General features: G+C 49.0%; 7 protein-coding genes across 7 annotated transcripts; 3 read left to right on the top strand and 4 right to left on the bottom strand.

The window, feature by feature from the left end:
- Positions 1–391: 391 nt before the first annotated feature.
- On the bottom strand, positions 392–1393 carry UREG_01914 (uncharacterized protein; the record flags this gene model as incomplete). The annotated part of the gene is made up of 1 exon (XM_002542352.1): positions 392–1393. One exon carries the CDS (start codon positions 1391–1393, stop codon positions 392–394), a length of 1002 nt encoding a protein of 333 aa, XP_002542398.1.
- Positions 1394–2809: 1416 nt separating this feature from the next.
- UREG_01915 (uncharacterized protein) lies at positions 2810–4090 on the top strand (the record flags this gene model as incomplete). The annotated part of the gene is made up of 9 exons (XM_002542353.1): positions 2810–2859; positions 2931–3075; positions 3143–3229; positions 3282–3344; positions 3404–3511; positions 3572–3766; positions 3817–3879; positions 3933–4011; positions 4071–4090. The coding sequence occupies 9 exons, from the start codon at positions 2810–2812 to the stop codon at positions 4088–4090; spliced, it is 810 nt and encodes a 269-aa protein (XP_002542399.1).
- Positions 4091–4203: 113 nt separating this feature from the next.
- UREG_01916 (uncharacterized protein) lies at positions 4204–5181 on the bottom strand (the record flags this gene model as incomplete). Its single annotated transcript, XM_002542354.1, has 3 exons — positions 4204–4942; positions 4998–5082; positions 5103–5181. The coding sequence occupies 3 exons, from the start codon at positions 5179–5181 to the stop codon at positions 4204–4206; spliced, it is 903 nt and encodes a 300-aa protein (XP_002542400.1).
- Positions 5182–5803: 622 nt separating this feature from the next.
- Positions 5804–8339, top strand: UREG_01917 (uncharacterized protein; the record flags this gene model as incomplete). The annotated part of the gene is made up of 3 exons (XM_002542355.1): positions 5804–6043; positions 6265–7587; positions 7638–8339. The coding sequence occupies 3 exons, from the start codon at positions 5804–5806 to the stop codon at positions 8337–8339; spliced, it is 2265 nt and encodes a 754-aa protein (XP_002542401.1).
- Positions 8340–11129: 2790 nt separating this feature from the next.
- Positions 11130–11411, bottom strand: UREG_01918 (uncharacterized protein; the record flags this gene model as incomplete). The annotated part of the gene is made up of 1 exon (XM_002542356.1): positions 11130–11411. One exon carries the CDS (start codon positions 11409–11411, stop codon positions 11130–11132), a length of 282 nt encoding a protein of 93 aa, XP_002542402.1.
- An 861-nt stretch (positions 11412–12272) lies between these two features.
- Positions 12273–13796, top strand: UREG_01919 (uncharacterized protein; the record flags this gene model as incomplete). Its single annotated transcript, XM_002542357.1, has 2 exons — positions 12273–12534; positions 12595–13796. The coding sequence occupies 2 exons, from the start codon at positions 12273–12275 to the stop codon at positions 13794–13796; spliced, it is 1464 nt and encodes a 487-aa protein (XP_002542403.1).
- Positions 13797–15258: 1462 nt separating this feature from the next.
- Positions 15259–17226, bottom strand: UREG_01920 (uncharacterized protein; the record flags this gene model as incomplete). Its single annotated transcript, XM_002542358.1, has 8 exons — positions 15259–15432; positions 15556–15701; positions 15772–15832; positions 15915–16054; positions 16154–16272; positions 16328–16653; positions 16885–17072; positions 17121–17226. 8 exons carry the CDS (start codon positions 17224–17226, stop codon positions 15259–15261), a joined length of 1260 nt encoding a protein of 419 aa, XP_002542404.1.
- Between the last annotated feature and the right edge of the window lie 41 nt (positions 17227–17267).

The raw sequence follows: 17267 nt of genomic DNA on the forward strand, positions 1-17267 counted from the left end.
GAGTGATTTCAAAAATGATAGCAAGTAATTTCCTACGTCAGATTTATAGTAAAAAAAAAAGCGTTCATTCAAATTAAAAAAGGACTAAACTCCCTCAGCTATCCTTAGAAAGGGTATCAAGCAAGTAAGCAAGCAACTCCCCAGTCTGCCCAGAGCTCTCTTCAATATGCCTCCCGCCATTCTTCCCAAGCCGCCGTCATTGTATTTAAAGGGGGGCCCTGTTTGACGCCAACAATACTGGTTAGTGTCTGTGAATGGATCCTAGTACGTGAGCAAGATAGACCAACCTATATTCAAACCACCCTTAGCTCCGTGTCACAGACCCGCTTCCCACCAACTCAAAAAAGGCTTCATAACAACCCGCAGAGAAAGAAAACACGACAACTTTTCTTCAAGCAAACTTGTTAAAGTCTGCACGTCCTTCCTGGCGGATTCGGCCTAGGCGATATGGTGAGGCAGGCCGCTGCCGTTCCAGAGAAGGAGGGCTCTCTGAGATTGATGGAACAGGGCTTCCTTCTGCCCTTTGCTTCCCCTTAAGGCTGGCTGGCGTTCTAGGTCTTGAGGAAGCTTGGCTCATGGGAGAGCTTGGACGAAAATTCTCAAAAAAGTTGGAAAGTCTCCTTGGTTGTGGTTCTGTGCTTGGACCTCCATGCGAAACCCAGTTTCCTTGGATGTCTGTTTCAATGGGAAACGGGCTTGTTATTGACTGTGGCAGCTCGGAGGATAGTTCAGAAAGCAGACCTTCAATGTGAGCTTGATCACGCTCAGACTGGCTATTGTTATAAATCAGTTCGTCTGTTTCGTCGGGAGTCTCATCTAATTCGCCGGTACTGAGGAAGCAGCCATAATCTCTCGAACCGATTGCCGATCGACGACGATTATTCTTCTCCATGATCAATTCTGCCGTCAGTTCCAACTGAAAAGGACTGGGTTTTCGAGGAATTTTGCCATCTCCAGTCAAGGTCTGGACTTTCGGATAAGTTAGGTTGATACCTTCAGACGTCCGTCTTCGCAATACTATTGCTAAGTGCTGTTCATCGTTATGAATATTCGAAGCTAAATCAGCAGATCGACGGGCTGATGGATCAAAGAAATTTCGAAATAGGCGCTTTATCTTTCGACAGAGCTTGTCGCAAGAGCTTTGGGTTAGGGGTTCCGATAGGGCTTTGTTTGCCTGCTCCATTCTCTGAAAAGCTTCTTCAATTCTGGTTTGAAGCGCTGCCGCTGATTTGGCTGATGTTGCATGATTGAGGGCCGCTGCAGAAGAGCTCGATTGCGATGGTGGAGGTAAAGAATCTGGTTGTGAAACTGGTTGTGAGGTTTGCGGCGAAACCAGCGGTGAGATTGGCTGCAAGGTTGGCTGTGAGACAACACGCTTTCTCAAGGGTGACATCTTTGTTCGTTCTAAAGGCAGATTGCAGACAAAGGGGACCAAGGAGGCTTGATATAAGAACAGAAACTTGCTGAAAAAACAAGCAGCTAGTTTTGAGGAAGAAAAATGTTCATCAGAATGAAGCAAATGAGGGATCAAAAGGCAGTATAAACAAGAGGACTGGATAGTGAAACGAAGGAGGCAGAGACGGATGAGGGAGAGTGAGAAAGGCTGACAATCGCGTGAAATGAGAGCACAAGAGTTACAAGACAAAATAGACGCGAAAAAGGCAAGCAGCTCAGAGCTCAAGTAGCAACCAAAACAAGCCCCTCCACCAAGAGGAGAAAGACATCCTTCCCTCACGTGCCCGGGTATTGCCCTAATTTGTTTCTAGCCTATACTCCCTGGATATAGGACCTGCAGGCTCCATATCACAGTTCAATTGAACCTACAGTATATTAAACTGGATCATTCGAAAGGCAAAAGTCTCGGATACGCAGAGATATCGAAGCACCCGATTATGGCCAGGCTTTATACATTGCAACTTTTAGGGCCAAAGACTAAGGAGTCAGGACAATCATGTTACGACTGATTATAACATCAGAGACCCGTTGAAGACCGATCTTATAAAGTCTAGCTTTTGATATGCTAGGCTCCAAAGGCTAGAACTGAAAAATGAAGAGATACCATCCAAGCATCTCCAAAAGCCCTGTGGCAGCAAAGAAGCAAAGGAGCATAGCAGCACTATGAGCCCAGGCGAACTTAAAGCATCAGACCGAAACACCTCATTCTCCGGTGTAGAGGAAATCCATGAGCCAGCCCGCCACTTCCATGGGGAAGTTCCACATAACAGTCTACCTGGTATCAAAATGAAAATGAAATGCATATACATTTCGGCAAGCGGCCACCTCTAATAGCAGGAAGATAATCGCAGTTAGTTCCAGAGGCCTCTCTGTTTTCCGATCAGGCGTCTAGTCAGTTCATCAGAATGAGCTGTTGGTTGGGATGAGGTTGAACGGGAGCGGGATAAACAATAGTCCGATCACCTGGCCAGATCCATTGAGCGAAGTTGTAATTATCCCAGAAGTGTCTAATTTCATAGAAGCAATGTAAGCATTGATAGCTAACTGATGATTCTCCCAGCAATAAAAAAACGGAGTTCATCGTCAACAATGCTCCTTGACAGAACAGATAAAGTAGGGAGAGGGTCCTGGCCGAGGTAACCAGACGTTGAAGTGGAGGACTCAGCGCCTTCAGGTGGCTCGGGAGTCGGTACTACCATCGTTCCCTAAGTGGGTTTCGCGCCTGCAGCAATCGCCGATAGACATCGTCGGAAGAAATTGACTAGAATCCCATAAATCATTGCATTGCTCTCGATAGGTGAATCCATCCTACAATAATCCAAATTCTCCAAGATAGGGAATCCCTGTATTAGCCATGCCATACTCCCTTACCGGACGGAACGTCCTCATCACTGGTGGCTCGCGGTGAGGGCCTACCCCGCCTCCTAACGTGGGACACTGTCGCTGATACGAAGACAATTGCGTTGTTTGAATAGGGGACTGGGAGCTGCGGTAGCTGAGCGGTTTGCTGCAGAAGGCTCCAATGTGGCTATCAACTACGTCTCCAGCGAGGATAGAGCTACCGCGCTTGCAACGCAGCTCAAGCAGGATCACAATATCAAAGCAATAACCTTGCAGGGAGTATGTTGGCACCTATGATGTACGATGTCTATGCGATGCTTTCAATAGCTAACCGGCTGGATTGCAGGATGTCAGCTCTCGCGTCAACTGCGAGAACTTGGTGAAGCAGACGATTGAGCAGCTAGGCGGATTGGACATCATAATTTCAAACGCTGTATGGTCTCCAAGCCACCTTCCTATGAATCTGGCTAACAATTGGAAACAAGGGCTGGACCAGAGTTTCGAATTTCGCCGACCTCGATGCATTGACCGATGATGAGTGGGATAGGGTTTGCAATGCCCCAAAGCATCGATTATTATTGAATTATCGCTCATCACTATTTCCTAGTGCTGGACAACAAACGTGAAAGCAAACTTGCATCTCTTCAGGGCCGCGAAGCCGACTTTGGATGCCAACCCAGATGGCGGCGCTTTCATCATAACTTCGTCCACAGCAGTAGGTTTTCGGGGTATTCGGTTACATTCAAAGCATGCTCGTTAATCACCCCCCGAATAGGGTATTGTCCCAGGCGGTAGCAGTATGGCGTATTCTGTGAGCAAGGCAGCCGGTGAGTACCGTAATCGTGAAAGGCTTCTCTCTCGAAATGCTCACACTGTTCAAGGCTTGCATTTGATGAAGGCCCTAGCAACCACGCAAGGTTCTAAAATCCGTGTCAACGCTGTGCTCCCTGGCCTTATTCTTACCGAATGGGTAAGGCATACCGAACCATTTACTTTTAGCATGTAATAACCCAATATCAGGGGCAACGATTTCCGAAAGAGGTCATTCAAGGATATGAACAGAAAGTGCCATTGAAGCATGTCGTAAGTGAAATAACCACACAGGCACTATGCCGTTTTGCTCACTGAAACGGTAGCCTGGCATCGACGACTGCGCGGACATGTTCATTTCGATCTCGAAAAACAACTCCATGACCGGCCAACAGATCCAAGTTGGTAAGTAACCGCGGCCCGGAAGCCATATAGCAATATACCCGTACTAAAAGACGCCGTAGACTCTGGATACGCGATTTAATGATCATAAGAAAGCACAAATCTTGATCAAAGGGGTTTGGTGCTTGACTCGAGTAACAGAGATGTGCTCATTCCTTTATCGTGTATGGGACACCGAAACTGCATCTTTTCCCATCACTTTAGCGGCGCATAGAAACAAGAAATTGGCTGAATATGTGAATTTTCTCCCTGTGCAAGAGGCCCCATTACTTTGGCTTTAAGGGCACCAGCATAGGCCCCCCTACATTTGTCGCCTTCCACTTTTATTTGATTGATCCGAACCAATTTGCTGTCACTTGTGAGAACATATAATGGTCGATCCTTGTTCGTCATCGACGAATCACCTGGTATCGCAAAAGGTATCCCAGGTTCCAAGGATGACAAAGGTGCGAGAATAGAATCTGGTTCAATATTCTCCAAGTCCGTGAGGATGATCCGTTTTTGTAAAGGAGGGTCAACGGACTGTGAAGTCTCTGAGATTGTAGCATAGTTCCACAAAGACCCTAAGACTTTGTGATGTCGATATATTCGATCCCACGGCCATGACGACCAGTCGATATGGCGGTCCTCGGGGCGGATTTTGGCAGCATGTCTCAGAGCGCTCTCAGGTACAACTACAGATTGCACAAGCGGTGCTAATGGCGGGACAAACAGACGATTCCGAATCCCATTGACAAGCATCTCCGCGCCTTTCTCGGCGGCAACCTTTATGAGGCTCTGCACGTCGTACGATCCTGGCCTAGGGACGTCGAACCGGGTTTGATCAAGTATCATGCCATGATCAAACCTAGATTCATGGAGCGTCTGTAATGTAATTCCGGTACTTTTCTCCCCGGCTAAGAGGGTATGGTGAATTGGGGCCGGGCCTCGAAAGCTGTAGCATTGTCAGAGCATGCAATGATCCAACAGCCAGGAAAAAAGAAGCTTACTCCGGCAACAAGGACGGATGGATGTTAAGCCCACCGTATTTAGCGGCTCCCAGGATTCGAGGCGGGATAAAAAGGCCAAACGAAACTGCCACAATCAGGTTACACGGGGTCTGATGTGGTTGGGGTGGCTATTCAACGCTGGAGTTAGGCGTGTCAAAGGGTAAAAGCCGGTGTTTCTGGCCATCTTCTTACTTTCCATCCAGTAAATGTATCTATTTCATGTACCGGAAGACCAAGATTCTCCGCGGCAGCTTTGATTGGAACTAGAGAAGCAGATGATCAATTCAACGCCGCAAAGATCTCAGCATGCAGAGAAACCTCTAACCTTCACGTATTTTCTTCAAGCCACGGCCAAACCGCTTTCCAGGTCTACACACAACATCTATGGAGGCAATTGTCTCTGGAGACTTGCTATATTCGGCCTGGAGTGCATTTAATGAAGCAATGCTGATCTCGTCTGATCCACAGAAAAGGATCCGGAGCGGCTCGCTTGATTTGGTCGAAGACCACCGGGATTGTATCCGCCCACAAAAAAAGTGCCGTTGACTCGAATTGAAGAAACGGGAGCTCCGAGTGAGAAGCATCCTGCCGCACCAGCAATAGCCACCAGTCCTTTCGCCGCCGTCTATCAACGGAGAGCTTCAGGATACTGTCCCGAAACGCCCAAGCAAAAGTGGTGTTTGGCCTGTTTGACAGTGATGCAAACAGTAACTAGTTACCACAAACCAACATACATCTGGATCCAACGATGATGCGGAGTCGACAAGAAGGAAGATGTTGATATCGCAATAACAAGGCAACATGCCATGCCTCCAAATGATTTCCCTCTAGTTACCCCTGCTCATCCCGCCTTTCTCGCTATCTATAACCCATCGCTAGGCGCCACAGATGAGACCCTCCATGACCAGATCGTCTACTGCTATTCGAAATCAAGTCGCTCAAGGGTGTCCAGGAGGGCACGGGCGGCCAGTGATAATGGAGACGACGAAAAAATCCAGGAAGATGAAAACGAGAGACTGCGCCAGATAGGCCTGGCTCAGGGCATGGTGAGCTTTGCCAAGTGGGTAGTAACATCTTCCAGTCGTAGCTGTCAGTCAAGGCGCGAATAGCTAAGTCTAGCACTAGAACGTTTTCGAATGGAGAGTCAGTCGACACCGTGGAGACTGAGAAGTCACGCATTATTTTGCATGAGCTCGAGCCAAACTGGTGGATACTTGCGGTAAGCTATTCGACCTGTTCGCAAGTCACAACCTAACCCAGTTTATAGCGCATCGACTTGACGCGTTTGGCTTCCGAGCCTTCGATTCCGACGGAACAACCCTCGAATGTGGAATCGACGTCCGCTCCGCCGGTTGAATATTCGTCACGAGAAGTGTCTCCGCCGTACCTACTTCGACAGCAACTTCAAAAGGCACATTCTATATTTTTGCTACATCACGCATCATCGCTCGACTCACTCTACAACAGTCTCCCGAGAGAGGGATTTTATAAGATACTAGATCGATTTTGGACAAAATTTGTCTTAAATTGGGATGTCCTCCTTCACGGAAATCCCGCCGTAGAAATCCTCAACGGTATAAAACTTGCGGGATGCGGGGAACTTGGTATAGGAGTTGGAGAAGAGGAATGGGGAAGTGGGGAGCGAGAAGTATTAGAGGGTTTTGTATCCAGGACCGACGGCTTGGTTGATATGATACTTTCGCGTTTTGGCGACCCTGAACCCAACGAGGGCGAGAAAGAGGTCAAAAAGGAGGCAGGCAATGCCTTGAGCGAAAGCCTTGGGTTGGGTGGTGGTACGCATCCTGCGCCCTCAGATGGCGTTGTATTCTTGGGCACTGGAAAAATCGCTGCGCCTTCGCTTTTAAGCGTATCACAGTGGATGGAATGGATATATCGGTACGGCGAGAGCGCCTATGGCGTAAAAGATGACCCGAGGTCCGCCAGGCGTCGCAACAGAAGAAGGGAGTTTTCGTCGGTCTCTGTGACTCGAGGGTCTCGTCCTAGACCGAGCTCCCATTCGCGGTCAAAATCGGCTTCAATGGACCTGAGCCCGAATCGACGTTTCTCGCCAGGCATCCCACCGCCCCTTGTTGTCAGTCCTGGCCCTCCGCAAGCGAGAGATGGACCATGGCCACTTGGCTCTGAAGGCGCGAAACCACCCGAGGCAAGGCCGAACTCGCCGGCTTTGAGCACAGAAACGTTCATGAAAATGATCACCCTTGGTTATGGTTCTGCCTGGGGCGGTTCCTCAAGAGGTTTGTTGGCACATCCTCGGGTGAACATATTACGGTTCGGAATGGGCGATAGTTCGAATAGGGATACTTCACCCCTGGACACTAGTTCTACGGAACGGGGTGGTCTACTTGCTCAGCTGGATGGATCTCAGGGAAAGTTCATCATCGGTTTGAGAGTTAACCTTGAGAATGAAGACTCAGATTGCGATAATAACGAAGCGCCTGGCGAATCTCGGGAAGATCAAGCAGCAGAAGTAAAAAGCAAATCGATCAAGATAACATCGCGAACCCTGAATGTCAATGTCATCGAGGGTGGATCGATTGCTCCAAAAACGCTACGAGTTGTAGTCTACCTGGTAAAAGATCCGGGCTTCTTTCAGCTATGATTTACTAACCAATTAATTAGTTTCAGCCGTTTATGTTTACATTTCTTTTCGACCCCGAATCGCCAACCCTATCCTCTCCCACTTTCTACCGTAGTCTGCACCATCAACTGGGCCCTTTGCAGAAACCCTTACTCTCTTCCACCTGCCCTTCGAAAGCAGCCCAACGACTTTCTCACCACAGTTTATATCACGGTTTCAAAGGAAATGAAGTTTCGCAACAGCATATATACGATGTCGTCTCGGACCCATCAAATCACACCGTCCGCGCTTCCCTGCCGAACATTCCTGAACCTGGGTCTTTGGCTAACGAACCGGATTCGTGGAGCCGAGTCGAGGCTCTAAACGTCCATACGCAGATTTTAAACACGTTTATTGAAACCAGATTTCGCACTTCAGAGATTGAGCGCACCTGCAAAACTAGTCGCGGTTGGTGGGTGCTCTGGATGAGACTGAACGACAGCTGCGCGCGCCCCAACTCTCGCGACACTCAAGGCTCAAGCGAGGAAGCGACTGCATCAACACCACCGAAAGAAGCCTTTCTCATCTGCAGGACCAGTGACTCCTCCGCCTCGGGCCAGGCCGCAAATAAAGGATTATTTCGAAACATCGCCGGTAGCTTGGGAGATACGCAGAAGAGTTGGATTGCGCCGGGGAAGCTCGCAGAAGGGATCGGGCTCGATGCCAAAAGGTATATAGAGACGCTATTAAGTTTGAACCGATAGTTGAGAACGGCCTGAAGAGGCCACTTTTGAGCTCTATCTATATCTTCGTAGCCAATTGCGACGTGGGCAGTGAAAACAGTTTTTAATATCAAAAGGGGACAATTGCTGAACCGGCACTGTTTCCAACAATCACCAGGTACAATGTGAGCATCCCAAGAGATGAGTGTGTCTACTGCTTTGTCTTGATGGATATTTTTCATCCAACCTTTACCACTTCACGCCGGAATTGCACCAGCGGAGAATCTTCGTGTCACTACCTTACATTCACCACATTAACCGATAAATCACTCTACGCTTCGAAGTCGTCCGGATTGACGGCGTGTAAATCAGTTAAATCACCAAATTTGGTCAAAAGCCAGCCAGATATCGAAGGACGAAGGAGGACAGTTGTGGCTTGCATGAATAACGATGTACCCCGCCCCTTCTTGAGCCCGGGCTTTTTTGTATGGGCGTGAGATGCGAGCCGATTGCTGGAATGTATGTGCTCTGTAGTTTTGGACCAGGATTCCGTAATCTTTCCGTGCTGTTCGAGGGACGGAACGGGAATGGAAGAAAAAGAGGTACATGTGCTTGCCATATTGTCCATGGGAGTCGTATTTTGAACTCAGACTGTCACATTTTCAACTGTAGTAGAACAACGAACCGGTCTTGATAACGAGGGGACATTAAGGTTGTTCGCGCAAGCCATGATCTACAGTGGCTTTCGACCCGATGAACAAGAGTGAAAGAGGGCAGGACCATCACGACTCACCATCTCAGCCTGTCTGCAGAAAAAAAGAAAAAGACAAAGTGGACGAAGGAGAGATTCCAAACAAAAGCAAGACAATCTGCGACTTCAACCATCGGTTATTGGCAGGACTTTGCACGAGGAGCAACCGCCCACGGAGAGAGGAGCGCTGGTTGATAAAACCACGCAACTGTTCTCGTGCTGTATCTCCTACAGCGCGGGAGATCGAGGGGAGACCACATCAGCCATCGTCACGCCCTGCTAGTTATACCGGATCGAGCACTCCCAGCCGATTCTCTGCGTTCATCAGTTACCCAGCGCTTCGTGTCTGCGGGGAACAGCGGCCATTCTTTCGATCTTGTCGAATCCCACTTCGCCAGGAGAGCGACTCGCAGCGGTATTATCATTCATGCAAAGATGACATGGATGAAACTGCAACAAAAATGGCTCGATCGCTTCTTTTTTTCTCCCATGCTGAGCGACGAATTGGAAACGACGCTCGTATTTCGGTCTCTCCTGATAGGCTGGCGGGATGCAGACCAAGGTGCCAACAGAGACGAGAAGAGAAGAAGATTGGTGACATGGCAGCGGGTTTGACAAGGGGAGAATGCCCTCTTCTCGCTCGGATTCCAATTGTCAGGTCTTGACCGTTTGGTGTTGACGTGGGCTGAGGATGCTTGCTTGGGGGAAAAAACGGCTCATTCTTTTAATGCTGATCATATAAAATAAAGAAAAGGGATTGCTGTGTCTGAATCTATGCAGATTGACAAACAAACCTCGCTGCGCACTGGTCAGGTCGCTGGTGATCAGCGCTGGGCAAAAGTGCAGGCAAAAGACTCGTGGCTCTGGGATTAAGGCTGACGGCCATCGCGTTCAATCCCTGCCACACGAATCCGAGCTTTTCATGTTACCAGGTACCCGTGATCTTTGGCTGTCGTGCCAGGGGGCCGTGTTGCGAATTGCACTGTGCAGACTCTCAGACTCGACTGGGAGCATTGCGATGACGCTTTTGTCCCAGAATGCAAATGCTGTGGCATGGCGACTGATCCCGCTCCCCCGTCATCTTTCGAGTCGCAAGGTATCACAGAGACGTCGACACATTCCGGTGCGAGTCTGCCCACATCATGGCCGTGTTGACTATTGCAACGGCCCTCTCCAAACGGTCGCAACCTGCTTTCAACCCTGCCACTTGCTAGCGAAATCATGGACTCTAGCATCCAAGAGCGTGCTGACCTGCCTTGAACAGTGCAAATCCTCTCTTTTAGGTTCCTGTGCCGACGTCAGGGTGGATGCAGGAACAGGGAGAGCGTTCAAAGACGGGAATCTGGACCGATCCGCAGCGGAGCAAGCAAAAGCGAATTTGGATTGGGGGAGCCGGCACCTGGCATCACAAAAAGAAGGAAACGGTAGCGAATCAACCGTCCAGAGTCTGGCGGCGAGGAGACAGACTGGCTCTTCTCCATCGATCCCGGCCACTGTGAGTGGGCAAATTTCTCTTGCTAGACGAATATCAATGCGACCCCCCAAAAGGCCAAAATAATTAGAATTTTCGTGATTCTGGGCCTTCCCACCAAGCTAACCATGGGTTCTCGAAGCTACTATTAATATTGACCGTTTTGAGGCACGAGAAGGCAAAAGATGCGTTTGACAGGCACTGGTGAGAGAGGAACGGTTTGCTTCCATTGTTCGCATGCAGTGCAGCTCGTCGGAGAGCAACAGTGGCTCTCCTTTGCTCAAAGACGGACGAGAATAGCAGCATCAAGCGCAGGCAGAAGTGTTTGGCAATCTGTGAGGATGAGTCGGGACCAGACCCAGCGGAAGTCGCTGAATAATGAATTTCTTTTCCCGGGACTGCTGAGATGGATTTGTGGATTCTTTTTCTTTTCATTTTTCCATTTTTTCTTTGGCCCTTGTTAACTTTTCGTCATCCTCTGGCTCTGGTGGCCCCTGTGCTGAGGCGGCGGCGGCGACGGCATTTACTGATGCACACGGGAAACGAAGACAAAAAGAACCAGCCTCCAGATATCCCGAACGCTCGGGCGTAGCTAGCTTCGTGTGCCTAACTAGATTGCTTGAGACATTAAAATAGAAGAATTGGTTATCATTCCCGCCATTCCCCAGATCCTACTTCGTCTTCCTCCATCACCGCCTCTTCTCGTCCACCAACGGGTCCCCTGCAGGCAACGAACAGCGTCAGGAATCAACGGCCGTCTCTCCTTGGCCAGCTGCAGCACGGCGAAAGCTTGCTTGTTGAGTTGTAAGTGGCTGCTCCTCTTTTCCGCCCAATCGCCAGCATCACCGTCGTTTCCTCGCACTGTTGCAATTTCACCCTTGTTGCCCGACATCTTGGGCTTGGCTGGAGTGTGTATTCCGAGCAACCTGGAGCCAACGGGAGAGCCGGAGACTGAGAGACTGAGAGAGGGAGAGTGATCGAGGCGGTAACCAAGGCAGCCGGAAAGTCGAACTGTCGGGTTGTTCTTGCACCACCCCAGACCGGCCGTCCATCGTTCTCGGTTGCAGTCCTTTTAGACAGCTGCCCGTCCTCTCTCTGGCTCACATCCACGGCGATTTCTCTTCTGTCAATGCCAAAGCCACAGAGGAGAATAGCGCATGCTAACAGATCTACGTCTCTACGACCGTTCAGGCACCCGAACACGCAGCTCTGCTTGCTGCCCCCTGGTCTCGTTCCTCCATACCAATCGACTCTCTACTGACACCTCCAATCCCGATGGAACCCGTGCACGTGTGGTGATGACTTGACCAGAGCGCAATTGACGAGACACACTGAGAGAGCGCGTGTGCCGTGCAGAGACGACACAAGGGACGGAGAGCAAGACGAACAAGGGCCACACTACCTGACACTTGACGTCTCCACGCTCTGTCGCAGAGATCCAACGCCCTCTTCACGCGTGCCAGCCCCCTTGTTTGGGCTTCCTGAGCCTTCGTTACATTTGGCGCCACGTATTAACCGCTTAGCATCCTTGACGGGGCTCTAAGCGCTGCACTGACATCACCACCCGCACATCCCTCCTGATAAACATCCATCCGTGCCCCGTGCGCGTCCATTTCCCAATCGACTCTGCATCATAAGCACAGAATCAAGGACCCCGATCTCCTCCTTCGTACGACTTCTCTACGCCGATTCAGATATGATCCTCTTGTCGCATCTATCCAGAACAAACAACTGCGAAGGCGAAGAGTCGAAAATGGAACCTTTACAGTCAAACTACGCGTCGAACTCTGTCCCTGAATCACCTCTGTCCACCGTGTCGTCTTATCCCGCTTCGCCAGTTGCATCACTCTTCTCCGCGAAACATAACAGATTCCCTAGTTCTGTATCATCGCTCGCTTCGTCTCCAGGGATTGGAGTCCCTGCAGATCAATGCCCGCCAACCATACTAGAGGGTGTCCAGGAGGAAGAACCCTTGGATCCCGATTATAGTATTGTCGATGAAGATAACTACTTTCGTAGGTTTGACACGAGACGAAAGCTCGATCAGTTCCTGGCGCTAACTCTTTTGACATTAGCCGATTTCAATGATATTCACGCCGACGACCAGGTCGATGGAAGCGGACGCGCCTCCTTTGAACAGAACTATGATCTATCCGATGAACTTGCGGGCGTAACGCGTTCACCAAAGAAACGGAGACCCGATAGCAACTCTTTGCGGGGTATTTCGCGTATCAGCAGTCGGATCTCCTCGATTTCTTCGAGATGGAAACAAAGACAGGTCTCTGACACTGCAGCTGCATTGGAGAAATATGATGAATCACTAAGATCACGAGCCAACTCAGCCACCTCTGCTCTCGCAACTCCCTTGGCCAGTTCTTTCTCTGCAAGGCAAAGCCAAATATCCAACTCGCCCGCAAGGACGATCCTTGAGGAAAGTCTGCAAGAGGCGGGCATTGCACCTCTCGACATTGAGAAGGCCAATCGAGAAGCCACGATTGAGCGTGAACCGCAAGCAACCACTCCTCTGCTCCCACCGGTGATGATCGACCTGCCCAACGCTGAAAACGAGGAATTGATTCATTCGCCGCTGCAATCGCCTACCGTGGCTGAAACCACGAATTCTATAATTGCTGATTCGCCCATAGAAATACAGCGCGCGAATGGGCTATTGTCGCCTCCCTTGTCTACGCAGCCATCTTTAACGTCCATCAGTCGGCAAATTGCATCCTCGCGACCATATGGAGCAGAAATATCTCCTATCACCATGCTCAACACGGAAGATGAATGGTCTTGCAAACTGGGCCATGCCAATTTCACGATTCACCCGAAACCGTATATTCCTGAATTCTGTACACTTGACGCGTTCGAGGAACACCGATCGAATTGGAATCTTGCCCGCTGCAATTACGCGAAACACCTTGTACGGACTGGTGAACACTATGGCGTCACATCCAACATCTATCGCTTTACCGAGGAGAAATGGGACTTTACTGATAGCCAATGGAGAGTCAATCACAACATCGTCCTCGCCAATCTGACAGATCACAACGGCAATCCGCTTTCCCTGAGCAAGTCAAATGCCCATCCCGGAGAATCGGTCAAGATGCCTCCCTTTCTCGATAAGTCGAAATTCCCTGATCTTGGCGACGAAGACATTGTTGGGCCTATGTCGGTTGCACCTGCACAGCCACAGCTATCGACTCAAAGCAAGTCGCACCGCAAGAGATCGTTCTTCAAATTCTTACAAGATATATTTTCTTCTCGTGACTCAACATAAGAGACCGGAGCTATTTATTTCGAGCTACCCTACCTTTCAACACGCCTTGTACAAGATAACGTTTATTGTAATTTACGAACCCCTTCTATTCTGACCTGGAGTCATGTCTTCTCCTGCCCTATAATATCTCTCATGACCTACGTTCCTTGACGATACCCAATGATGAAATGACGCTCCTTTTTTATATTTTGTTCATCATGGAATTTTGATCTTCATGACACTCCTTTAATACACTCCTTTTCTTTTATACCCTAGGCTTCTAGGCATTATGATTTATTTTACGAAGCCAGCCTTGTCTTGTTTTTCCTGTTTTTCTTCTTCTTTTTCTCCCTTGTGGTTCCTCGCGTATAGATATTCGGCGTGGCTTTTCCCGAATTATTGCGTCCCCAATTTGAACGGTCAGAACAACAAGGGAGGCCATCTGCAGCGCAGCTTTAAGGCCTGTGGCCTCTACTTTTCGTCCACCATAGTTTGATCCAGTTTATTCGACTTTCAACGCAGCTTTTCATAGCAAATCCGGCGGACGGCTTATATGCGTCCAACCCCATGCATACGCGTATGAAATATGCACTGGGACCACCTTCGTGCTGATTTGCTTTCTCTGATTTCCCCTCTTATCTTACATTGTATTGTCTCCGTGCTATGATTTATAACCATGCAGGCGGGGTATCGTGTTTGTGGGGAGATGCATTGAATGGAAAAAAAAAAGCAAGGCTACTTGAAAAAGTTATTGTGTATCACAGCATTTGCGGTATGGTTATATTTATGTACTCGATATAGAGAGAATTGGCGACCATAGACTACGGAATTGATATATGTGCATTTTTCAAGTCTTTTATCATCTCCCAGAGAGCCAAGGAAAAGGTTCAGTGGGAGTGTGCTCTTTGTTGACGTGCCCTTTTAGTATAGAAGTAATGCATGCACTCCTCCTGAATATATATCCTGATTGACCGAATTTAAAGCCAGTTTCCGCCATAATGTCTAGACCGTTCTTTGTCCCTTGCGCGCGCAGACCAAAAAGGGCACGGGGATTATAACCGCGCGGCATGCACTTACTACATCAACAGATTCAGAAACAGACCAGACGCGCTGCTGCCCCAAGGCGTAACAAAGGGATCTTCAAAAAAAACCTTTTGGAAATAAACACACGGTGTTCCGAGCAACCGCCGCGGGGGGAGGGTGGAGGGCGGAAGAGGGGATCGAAAAACCATAGCCCGTTGGTTTCGTCTTGGCGTGTCACACCTTTTCTGTCTATGTTCATCTAATGAATATCGTACTAATCAGGCCAGATTGAGTAAATCTGTGCCACCAAGTGTCCACTTGAATAAAAGATTCATCATCATTTCGAAAAGCCTTTACTCCGCCATCCGTACTCCGTATGCTCCTCATGAAACCGTGGGATTCATATCCCAACAATGCTAATATCTTTGCAAACCGAGTTCTTTCGGCCGCCCCCCCCTACCTATATCCAATGCCGCGCCCATATCTCTCTAGCGGTGGGATCCCCTTCGAATTGGAAATCCACATGGATAATATCTTTGAAGCCTTCGGAGATTTGCGGTTCTTGGAACCGCCGAGTGAAATCTCCAAACGCAATGCCGGGAAGAAGAGTGCGGTTTTCGGGGTTTAGAGACTCCTAATGGAGACAAGAGGAGGGTAAGTTTAAGCTTCCTTCTGTAATGCGATTTGATCGGAAGAAGGATAAACGAAACACAAGCATCTGTGACAATTTTTGGTGGGAAGCACGAGTGCGACATACAATTTTTGGGTTCGCAGCGCGAACCGCATTGTTATGTTTGCATATACTTTGCGGAGTTGACAACCTTATGCAGCGAATCGGCACGTTGTACTTTTTAGCCAATTCTATCCAATGGGCCCGTGTTTCAGGGTCTGCATTGGTGTTGTCTGTTTAAAACGTAAAGAGCCGCTGGTCAACCACACTTGAATATGGGATTTAAGGGTCTCGATGGCATACCGACGGCAACGGATTTTCCGCCTTTTAAATACTCGTCGGCAACTTTCAAACATTTGGAACGCTGATGCAGGCCACTTCGTCAGTGAAGCTAGCAAATAGAGTGATATCTACCTTGGGAAGGCATAAGATTAAACGATGCTTACAGTTTTGAGGACATCTTGGTTCACTCGCTCGTATTCCAACGGTTGAAGATATCTCCAATAGAATGTTGATTCTCCCGCACCCGGACTCGCGCAGAATATTACGAGCTCCTGGCCATCGGATTTGACAAATGGGAGGGACGCTTAGAATGTAGTCAGCAACAGTAACACAAATCCCCCAAGCGCACACGGGATAGAGGCAATGATTCAATAAGCGAAAGCGCAACCATTTGGGCACTTACTCGTTGTGTTATCTCGGATATAGGTTTTCGGATCAAAGACTTCAACTGGTTGAGGAGGCTCTCCCCGAAAGAACTCCTCTGGTGTTTTAAATTGCAAGCCGATGTTCGACGCGAAATTGCTATCGACAGCTTAGCAAGCCGTAGCACATTACCCACGCGTCTTGAATTTCATACCGGTCGACGCAGGAATGGTCACCACTGCGTCCTGCTGCATCACCAACAAATATGGAGCCTTCCAAGTCGAGTGCATCTTCAAAGTCCAAATCATAATCATCCAGGAACATCTTCCACATGCCTGTTTGGGGTTTTCGAAAATTGTCATACTCCGTTGCAGCATATACGCTCAGCGGCACACCCAGCGCATTCATCACCGATGTAACCTTCGCTTTGAAGATAGACAAACTTTTGGGCTCACCAAGGGTATTCTTGCCGGCCTTCTTCAAGGCAACCTTTTTTTGATTCGTTACCATGACGATTTGATACCTAGATATGTAGTTTTCCTGTCAGTCGTGACAGGTTCGCTTTTCAAAGACAGTAAAATGGCAGACGGACCCCTCTGAGTGTAATTCCTTTATCCTGCCCGGGACCCGGTGATCCCACCATTTCCAATCGTGTTCATCCCTTGGGAATCTGTTTCCTGACTTGGTTGTAATCACAGTTTGGTCCTTTCGACAAAGATTTCTGCGTTAGAGCCGAAGGAGCCATCCAAATCGGGGCTAGCACTGACGTACAAGGTCGAAAGCTGCAATGCGCTGCAGTCTGGCCGGAGTGGTAGTCTTTGCGTCCGGTTGCTTTGAAGGTCCCTTCGAGTATGTCGCAACCAGGCAACTATTATCAACGACACGCCATGAGATGCGCTGGATTGTTGAAGAGACAGGTTTCTGTGAACGAGGTGTGAAGAAGTTGGTGACGGCCTCACCTGTCGAAAGTTAATCGTAAGGCACATTAACTTTATGATAGTACTCACTTGTGGTCGTGGACGTGATCTTCCTCCTCGTAGCTGGTGGCGGAGATATCTCTTTCTGCCCAAGGATGGAGGTGAATGTTGGTCGAGTGCGCTTTTCGCGGGCCATTCTGACAAACCCTCGACCGGCAAGCTGGTTTCTCGCGAGCG

The sequence above is a fragment of the Uncinocarpus reesii genome, genomic scaffold (genome assembly GCF_000003515.1).
Source record: "Uncinocarpus reesii 1704 scaffold_1 genomic scaffold, whole genome shotgun sequence".
NCBI classification, from domain to species: Eukaryota; Fungi; Ascomycota; class Eurotiomycetes; order Onygenales; family Onygenaceae; genus Uncinocarpus; species Uncinocarpus reesii.